Source organism: Glycine max, chromosome 10 (genome assembly GCF_000004515.6).
Source record: "Glycine max cultivar Williams 82 chromosome 10, Glycine_max_v4.0, whole genome shotgun sequence".
Classification (NCBI taxonomy): domain Eukaryota; kingdom Viridiplantae; phylum Streptophyta; class Magnoliopsida; order Fabales; family Fabaceae; genus Glycine; species Glycine max.
Genome location: NC_038246.2, coordinates 5,942,610 through 5,953,025, shown reverse-complemented (window position 1 = coordinate 5,953,025; position 10,416 = coordinate 5,942,610). Strand labels below are relative to the sequence as shown.

The 10,416-nt window shown below is 31.4% G+C and overlaps 1 protein-coding gene across 1 annotated transcript; it reads left to right on the top strand.

Annotated features, from left to right (window-relative positions):
* Positions 1-8,264: 8,264 nt before the first annotated feature.
* On the top strand, positions 8,265-10,416 carry LOC100809455 (protein RGF1 INDUCIBLE TRANSCRIPTION FACTOR 1). Its single transcript, XM_003535190.4, has 4 exons — positions 8,265-8,642; positions 8,770-8,949; positions 9,172-9,387; positions 9,852-10,416. The coding sequence occupies exons 1-4, from the start codon at positions 8,640-8,642 to the stop codon at positions 10,077-10,079; spliced, it is 627 nt and encodes a 208-aa protein (XP_003535238.1). The 5' UTR covers positions 8,265-8,639; the 3' UTR covers positions 10,080-10,416.

Sequence of the window (10,416 nt, the reverse complement as noted above, 5' to 3'; positions counted from 1 at the left end):
GTATCGAGCGATTACGAAAGATGCTATTTTAAGGCAACGACAATGAGTTTTGGTCATCGGTTTCTTTGCCGCTAATTAATAAATATGTTAATGATAATTAATATGCCAGGGTGTTCTTGATCTTAGGCTTCAAAAGTGTGATTTGTGGCAGCAAATGATGCGCCTGCAATTGCATGTATCTATCCATATATAATTTAAATCACTATTAATTAAGCTAATCAAATCTTGAATAATAAGGAAATTACATGCAGATCATGATCAGAACCAACAGCATAAGGGTTGCCAACCTGCCATGCCAGCTAGCTTGCTCGCTATATACTTAAAGGTTCCTGATTTCTTTTCATGATTTAGTAAATAATTTGGTATAAAACTAAGTCATTCATGCATAACGAAATAATGATGAATGGTTTAGATAGTTTACTAGGAAAACAACAATTTAGAATCTATTATTGCTAGATTATCATTCATTGGTCATTTTTTATTTTTAAAATGAATTAGTAAATACTTTATTTGTTGATTAGCTTTTCTAATTGGAGTTGTTTAATTAACATAAGTTTTTTTTATAGTGAAATTAACATAAGTTTTTAAAGTTAAGAATTGCCTTCTATATGATCAAAAAAAGAATTGACTTCTATATATGAAATTTTATCATTGGAGGAAGTACTTGTGGTGTAGCCAGATATAACGACTGCCCTTGTACAGGGAATGATTCTTTAACATATCAAATAATTTTCTGACTCAAATGTTATCTACAATCAACAAATTAGTCAAAAGAGAAAATAAAAGAAACAAACCAGAAAGAGGAAGATCAGAATTGAAGAATCAGAAACTGGAAAATTAGAAACATATGAAAACTTGGAAAGAAAAAAAAAATGAAAAACTCAACTTAAAAACCTAATTGCATATGAACCAAACCTAAAAATCGAGAGCACTGGATCTAGATGAGATCCTATCTCCATCTACGTTGTCCATTATAGCTCCCTAAAAAAACTTAGAATCTCTCTCCCTCAAACAAACAAAAAAAAAAAAGTAAGAACTCATAATGATATCATGTTTGACATATACTATTTTTTTTCTTAAGATTTTATTCTTTGTTCTAGAATTGAAAATAATATTAAGAGATTTATAATACTCACTCATATATTATGTTTTTCTCAAGATGAAGGTAATTTAAAACTTTAGTATGGATGCCAATTGTTTTGAATGATAAACTTAAAGGAATAGTAAAATTAACTTAACACTACCAAAATTTGAGTTTTTTACATCGGTGATTCTCAGACGGTTGTAAAGGACCGTCTTAGAAAGTGCAGTGGTGACATTTTCATAATTAACAGGAACACAATGACGACGTTTCCGCAAATCCGTCTTTGAACTGCATTCGATGGCAAACTTGTAAATTTTTTATTATAATACAAAGATGGTCTAGTCCCGAAAAACCGTCTTTGTATGGTTAGTGCTAGTTCTCACCTAATTAAGTCTCCGAAATACTCTCTCGTGCCTTACCTTTAAACCTCGTCGTATTGAAGCTTCCATCGTCGTCGTCTTCTCAAGACCATCGTGCCCCCATCGACGTCAAAGTCTGAACTCCTCCACCACATTACTCTCATCATTAGAAGGTATGAACCCTTCTCTTGCATTTTGATCTCTTCTTTGTTGAATTCTGTTGGGGTCAAAGTGAGTGTGGGTGTTGATGACATTGGGTTTGAGGTGTGACGGAAGGAGCATTGGGGTTTGGGGTTGTGGTCTAGGCCATGGTGGAGGAGTGTTGGGGTTTGTGATTAAAATGTATCATGCTAGCTTCCTATTCATATATACAGTCTTTATGTTTTACCATGTTTGTCACCCTAATGAGCAAACCCTTTTAATTGATGTATGTTAATTTATTTATTCAGTATAATATGCTTTGCAATATAGGACGAGTTGGTTCTACTTTTTCTCTCTCTACTCAGTGGTTTACTTCTTTTACTACAAACACGAGGCACAAGTTTCTGGGCAATTAGGCGAGAACACTCGTGTTTGAAAATTTCTTATCTTTAAGTTTAATTTTTGTTTTCTTGCTTCTAATTGCACTTCTTTCAGCATATAATATTATACTGAATATTATAGGATGTTATTATTTAGCTATAAAATTATATAAATTTTTTTCCTTTAGAAATAATTTTCTGTGCACAATTTATGGAGGAAGCATAATTGTAGACTAGTTTGTGAACAAGAAAAAACATGTCTTGTTCAACCAAAATGTAAATATTTTTCATTTAGGAAAAATAAAGTTGAAGAGAACACTATAGTTTTCTCTGACATAATCCAAAAAAATTAAAAATCGTCACAAACAATTCCATGATATATGTGATTAATGATAGGGCAAAATAAGTGATGCTTAAGAATTGTTGCTTCATACATTGGTCCAAAGAAATCTTGTTGGGTATCTTAAGAACAATGTGGTTGAAGAAACCAACAAGTTGTTTGACATAATGTTTGAAAGATTTGCAATAAGTATGTACATATTTTATGTAATGATCCACATGATTGAGAGACTATCATCTAAAAGGTGAAATTATTTGTAAGTTAGAATTCATCTGAGAGTGGACATTCTTGCTTTTTTAAATTCTTTATCTTTGTTTTTCCTTAGCTCTTAAAATGTTATTATTCGCATCGGTATTGCCTTGAGAAACATGGGTGTTTGACTACTAGATTTTATAAGGTACCTATCCCGACCTTCAAATGGGTCACAGAGGAAGGTGCACTGAGCTACAAAAGGAAGAAAACACTTGCAACTGCATTAATGTGAGGGATAGGTTTAAAAAAGAATAAAAAAGCAATTTGATAATTTATAACAATGGAAAAAGCAATTTGATAATTTATAACAATGGAAAACATACTGTACCCATAATTGGGGGAAGAAAAATAAAGAGTTTGGATGGAATAGATTGGAATTCATTCCATCATCACCCAATTCATTCTATTGCAATTCAAATGATCATCCAAACAATGAAGCTTGTTAAAATTCCATTTTCTTCTGCTTCAATCTATCCCTTTCCATCAATTCAAATGATTAAGGTTTTCTATTTTCTATCCTCTCTTTGATTTTTCAATTGTTACATGTCTCAATCTCTCCTCGGCTCTTCCCTCACAACTCCAAGCCTTTCTTTGCCTCGTGAAGGTTTTTCGATCTCTACTCTCTACATCTATTTTTCCTCTTCCTTCTTGAGGTTGCCAATGAATATGAGTAACTATATCACAATGCTTCCTCTGTTGATCCTAAAAATCTAAATTAAGCAAGTCCTTTTTTTTGTTCTATTTTGTGTTTTTAGTTTCAAATTTGGAACCTACCTTTTAGTGCCTAAGTATGATAGGCCTATGGTAGATGGAAACAGTTAGGGGGCAAGGTGTGCATGTTGAATAAAATCATAAAATAAGCTAGATTATATAAGCCCATCTAACTTATCAATTGTTAAATTTATTTTAAACTAATTATTATAGTGAAATGTACATGTTAAATTTTGCTCTAACATGTTTATTAAAAATAGCATATAGTAAGATTTAACTAAAGTACTATAGTACTTATTTTTTACACTTGTGTTTTAAGAAGAAGAAAAATATTCTAGGCTTTATATTTCTCTTTTAATATTTCTCATTTTGATTAATGTGTTCATTTGTTTTCCTCTTTTTATTTTGGCATCAATCCTATAAATGAAAATTTACACCCTACATGTTCTCATTGAAAACTACATTTAATTAGCGAGTTAAAAAAAGTTTATGCTTTTTAACATTTTTAACTGATGCCATTTGCCATTAACTTGCAGGCTTCAAACCACGTTGAACTTTGGTCTCGAGAGAGTATGGAGTATTGGAATGCAACAAAGGATCATCTCAGTAATTATTTGAAACTTCCTATGACTACTCAGAACATGCAAATTTAATTAAAACGTATTGACCTTTATAGGTGCAAATTTAATTAAAATGTAATCATATGATGTGGATCTATTGCATGATGCATCATTATTGAGCTTTATAGGTGCAAATTTAATTAAAACGTATTTACCTGAATCATTATTGTATATAGGGGCAATCAAAACAAATAAGATTTTTTTTAAAAAAAACCCACACATTCTAAGACGATTCTATCGAGAACCGTCTTAGAATGTAGTACATTCAAAGACAGTCTTAATCTTGGAACTGTATTAGAATGTCATCCTATGAAACTGTCGTCGTAGATCCCAAAACTTTTTACAACATTCGCTACAACGACGTTTCGTAACTGACGTCGTATGTTCAAAATAACCAACGTAAAAGACTCAATTTTTGGTAGTGTAAATTAAAGTTCTTAAAAATAAGGATTTTTGTATTTGAGACTTACTCATTTTTAACTCAGAGATGCCTACAAGTTATGAATATGACCCAAAATCACCAATTCACCATTATTTCTAAGGAAAAAGAAACAAAAAAAGAGAAATGCAAAATAAAATAAAACGTCTTTCTTGACAATGCTAACTCTACCTTCATGTTGTAAGAGACAAGTCGGAAAAAATAGCTATCATGACAAAATTGACATCTTAAAAAATAAGTGAAAGGATAAAGAGTTGAAGACATTAGTACATAATGACCCAATAAGTAATAAGTTTAAATTAACTTGATCATTAAGTAATAAAAAAAACTTGATCATTAAGTACCCTATTCATTATAGATTAACATCCTTCTAGCAAAAAATTACTTCTTGGATCTCAAATATAAGTTTAAAAAATAATTAATTTATGCTAATTAAGAAAATTAGCTAATCATATTTAATTGTATTAATCTTAATTAAAAAATATTTGTTTCAACTTACTCTTTATTAGAACTTGATAACAAGAATAAAAAAGAATCATTAAAATTCAATCAAATGAAGAGTTCATTAGAGATAATAATAACATTAAATTAAGTAAAATTAGTTAAAAAAAATATATTTTAAATCAAGAAAAAAAGTATTATTTTCTTATATTTGACATCGAACAGAAAGTAATTACAAAATTGAAAGGAAAAAAACACACTTTCAAACATATTAACCATTGATTTCAAATCCATAGTAAATGTACTTCATATATGTATTTTTGTTGTTTTTTACTCACTAAGTGACTACTTTCTCGTTGAAGGTTAATTTACACTAACAAATTACATACATAACTAAGGACATTATGTTCGATTCTATTAAAAGTCAAGAGCTGAAATTGGTGCATTGAAAGTGTCATTCAATGGTTAATTTTACTAAGTATTAGAAAAATAATAATATTATAAAGATCACATCATTCACATGTATATATAAACACATAACGCATAAAGTGAAAATTTCAATAAAGTTAGTCATTAAGACTCGAGGCTTGAGTAATTTTCAGAAGGAAAAAAAATAAATCTTTGGCTTTATGATTTTGGTGCTCCAAATATTGATCAACCTCTAAAAAAATTCATTGCATTTATTCTCTAAATTTTTTAAAAATCTGTCTTTTAAGTCCCTTCACAAGTAAATACTTGTAACACATTATAGCATATTTTATCTCTTTTAAATCTCTCTAATAAAAATACTTGTAACACATTATAACATATTTATAATAAAACCTTTCGAGTAAATATGCGATAATGTGTCCGAAAGTTTGTTTTCGAAGGATAATTTTTGTGAGAAAATATACTATAATTTATCGAGAAATAAATTATGACGTTCTCTCTTTCTATTGCCCTTTAGTGAATCATTTATGTTCCTTTTTTCCTCCGCTTCTCCATTAACGCAAAATGTGCGATACTTTTTTTTTTTATCCACCAAAAGATTTACGCTTCATTAACAAATGGTACCAGTGGTACCTTTAAAACATACATAAAGTTCCATATTACATATAAATCCAGTACCCCCTTAATAAATCTCTGCACATGCTATAATCAATTCTAAGCCAAGCTTTTAACCTCATATTACTGTTTTTTGAGGTAAGCGATATCCTAATATAGCAAGATTAGCTTATTACTCAAGAGCCTTAATACAAAAACATGGGGCTTACATACCAATCGTAAAAAGAGTGATTAAAATTCTTAACCTTTGCAGACAACCAAGACCACGCTTTGAATCGAATCTGCTCCACCCTACTATAGAAGTCCAGCTTTTCACCATAAAAAATTATCCTATTTCTATGGCACCAAAGTGACCAAGTTGTAGAACACCACACTGCCCTCCATAGAATAGTTTTCCTTTTCCCTAGCCAAAAACAATTATGCATAAAATAGTGTTGGAACAGTTCACAATGTTGCACTTGTTGTACTCCAATCCAGTTATAACAGATTTGCCACACTATGAATGCAAAATGTGCGATACTTAACTGCATTCAAGGTAACCTTTTGTTTTGCTCTCTAAAGGGGTAAGGAAGGGTAAACATGAAAGTAAGAATAGCAAGTAAAGCATGTCTTGTCAGCAAGGCCATTGAATTGGATTGTTACTACTTAATATGATATAGAAGCTACTTTTCTTTGTTAACTCTTTATTTGGATTCCAAGCTTAATTGGCTTCATATCTTTACCGCATAATTAGCATTCCTTTCACATAATCAACGATACTTCTCTTCTATATTGATATACTTTTCAAGGGGAAAATGCATGCTATTAATTGTTCTTGGTCTTTATATTTGTCTATGAGCTAGTCCCTAATTTAAGTCTTTTTCTCCCTCAATTGACTCGATCGAAACTTTTTGGTGTGCATCTTTTGCTTTATTCTTTTAGTCGCATATTATTATACTCTACTTTTTGTTTTGCCCCATTAATTCTCCTTTCTTTCTTATTTACCATTCATGCAAGTAAGGCTGAATCTACCATTTGAAGAGGGAATACGTGGGTTGGCCCTAATGATTCCTTTTTTTTTTTAATCCGTCCTCGTGATTCAGTTTCTCACACATTCAACTTTTAAATGAATTACTAGTAATGTCAGCTTAAGATCTTAGAGGTTGAGGTTATCTCTAGGACAATTGCCTTCAAATTGGTATTGCTTGAAGAAAGCAATGCCGACTTAAAGAGTTCGGATATCGACAAACTTAAATCTAAATTTTAATTAAATAAAAAGTTAATTTTTATCAACTTAATTTATTTTACTTAATCTGAATTAAACTATATACCAGGAGGAGAGTTCTGTTCTATATGCACCCCAACTAGCATGAAATTATGGGATGACGATAGTGTATTATGTTTACGACGTCAAAATAAAGACCATGCAAATAGGCCATGCCGAATGCCAAAGCCCAAAGGACCTTTTCTTTCAAAGGCCACTAGTAAAGTTGTAATAATACACCAATTTGTCCTCTTCTCCCCTTTCCATAAATCTATGAATCTTATATATCACACTTTTAAAATAATTATTTAATAATTTTTACATCACAACCTCGAAAGAATAGTTTACTAGCAGACAAATACACAAAACGTGGATAGTTAAATAATATCATACTTAAATTTTAACTATGCCAATTATTTATACAAAGTTATAAAAAAATATTTTTGTAACATTTCTTTAATCCCCACACGAACCTAAAAAATATCTGCTTTTGATGTGATTAGGAAAGTAAATTTGTTCCAAACTGGCACTATAAAAAGGCCAATTAAATAATAACTAGTATCTCAAGACACTGTTAAACAAATTAAAGTAGAAATATTTTTTTATTAAAATATAATTTTAGTTCCTTAATTTTTTATAATTTATAATTTAAATTTTTTAGTTTTAAAATTAAGATATCTATTCCTTTACTTTTTTGAAGTTAGTATTTTACTCTTTCATTCAAATATTAAAGGTTGACTGTCAATTTTAAAATTTGAATGAGAACTAAAATTACTAACTTCAAAAAAATTAATACATTAAATGTTTCAATTTTAAAATTAAAAGATTAAAATTATAGAATATAAAAAATAGAAAAAATAAAGTTATATTTTAGTCAATGTTTTATTAAAATACATAAAACTATGATATCTATAATATTTTATGTGCTTCTTTATAATTTTTACCGTGAATATATTTGTTAATTAGTACTCTTAAGACACTCCTTACCTTAATAAGATCCTATTAAAAAATTAGAGGATGTTATAAAATTTAATGTGGTAATTTTGAAGAACTATATACTAGTAGGTGGTGATGCCATGGCATGGGAAAGTGGGCCCCACCAATCTACGATGGACCGTGGTTAGAACGCCACGTGGACAATGGTTTCCCCGATCGTGGATGAATTTGAGAGATACAGCTATTGAGGAGAAAGAAGGTGATGCTGATGCGTAGCCGACCCAACCTTGTGCCACTTCCAACGTAGAGACGCAAACAAGATCCAAAGTAGCGTAAGCACAAGACACTTCACCTCATTCCCATCCAACGGCTCATATCACTCCTCAGCCACCTCTTTCAATCTCCACCCTCTATTCCCACCCCTAGTTCTTTATTCACCCCCTTTGTCCCTATAGTCTTAGCTTCTTCTGTCTTGTTGAATTCTTAGTTCAACCCCGTTTACTCTCTCTCTCTCTCTCTCTCTCTCTCTCTCTCTCCTTCTCTCTCTATCTCTCTCTTATTCCACCATCCTCGTTTTCAGAAGTGAATCCCAATGCCTTCCTCACTCACCCATTGAGGCACATTCCATTAACTATCCATCAATTCAACCATGGTATGCGCATACAAACATATAATTTATATAATATATACTATGTAGTATTATAGCCTATGGTTTCTATATGATTTAGAATTAAATGCCCATTTTGTTTGTTTATTATCAATTTTTTTGGTTTGAGCAGGGCACAATGTTGGTGCCACCATGGCTTGAGCCACTCCTAAACACATCCTTCTTCAATGTGTGTCGGATTCACGGAGATGCCGCGAGGAGCGAATGTAACATGTTTTGTCTCGACTGCAATGAGAATGCGTTTTGCTTCTATTGCCGTTCCTCAAAACACAAGGATCACCAAGTCATTCAGGTTAATTTTTAATTAACTAATTGGACCATATACACAATTTACTTTTTAAATTATTCACATTTAATTTCTCATTGCCATTTCATGACATTGTCAAAGTCAAATCTCTTTTGGGAAAATGGGGGGGGTTGAATCATGAATGATGATAATAACAATGATTGAAATTTATGGTGTTATTGCACAATCTATATAAAGTTGATTGATTGTGTTAATGCTGTTGATTAGATACGGAGATCTTCGTATCACGATGTAGTGAGGGTGGCGGAAATTCAGAAAGTGTTGGACATTAGTGGAGTTCAAACATATGTGATCAACAGTGCCAGAGTTTTGTTTCTGAATGAGAGGCCTCAACCAAAGTCTGGAAAAGGAGTAGCTCACATTTGTGAGATTTGTGGAAGAAGCCTCTTGGACCCATTTCGCTTCTGTTCTTTGGGGTGTAAGGTGAGACATTTATCTTAATTAATTGATTTTTATAATTTTAATTTCCCTCTCACAACACATCATTGTTCATTCATCCATATATATCATTATCAAAATGAGCATAATTCACTATCCCCATTCACCCTCGTCATATGGGTATAACACCCACCACCCGTACACCGTCACCTACATTTGAAAGCCCATCAACATCATAATTATATTCCCACCGCCATTAATCATCATTGTGATATGCATATTTATCCATTGACATTTTAATTTGATACATTTATAATAATAATAATAATTAATCTTACTGTTTTATTTATATAATGATAATTATTGAATAATAGACGGGAATCAGCATGGCGTATAATGTGTTTAATTTAATTAAATAATGAATGTATGTAATGTATGATTGGACTAATTTAATTTGATAGTTATCTTGGTATTAATTATATTTTTGTTGTTGGCAATGACTGAATTAGCTTGTAGGAATAAAGAGAAATGGGGATGCAAGTTTTACTTTGGATGCTAAAAATGAGGCATCAACAATGGAGGGTATGTCAAGGAGATCGGTTTCTTCAAGACATCATCAAGAAGAAGAATTGCGTGAAGGCTCACAACAAGACATGTACCCGGCCACACCTTCTCCACCTGCTTCAAACGCAAGGAGAAGAAAAGGGATTCCTCATAGGGCACCTTTTGGCTCCTAATCATTTTTTTTTTCTTTTTTACCCTAAAAAATTGGTGGTACATATACTCAATATTCAACCCCCGTTTACCATTTCTTCTTCTTCTTTTGAATCAATTAACCCCTCTTTGGGGGGGAATCTGGTCGGTTGTATAATCTATTTTTTTTTTCAGTAAAGAGAAAAAGAAAAATGGTAGGCTTTGGTGGAGGGTGTCATTTGTCCAATGTCCATGAAGTGGTAAAAGCAAAAAAGAGGAAAAGGGTATATAGGAAAGTTCCTTCTTTTGGGGTTTGGGTCCCAAAACAACAAATTATCCCTTGTGAAGAATCAATAATGCATGTTTGTTTAATATTTAATA

Coding starts and splice junctions, on each gene's coding strand:
- LOC100809455 (XM_003535190.4), top strand. Junction 8,950..9,171: donor AGGATCACCAAGTCATTCAG/GTTAATTTTTAA, acceptor GCTGTTGATTAG/ATACGGAGATCTTCGTATCA. Junction 9,388..9,851: donor TCTGTTCTTTGGGGTGTAAG/GTGAGACATTTA, acceptor TGACTGAATTAG/CTTGTAGGAATAAAGAGAAA.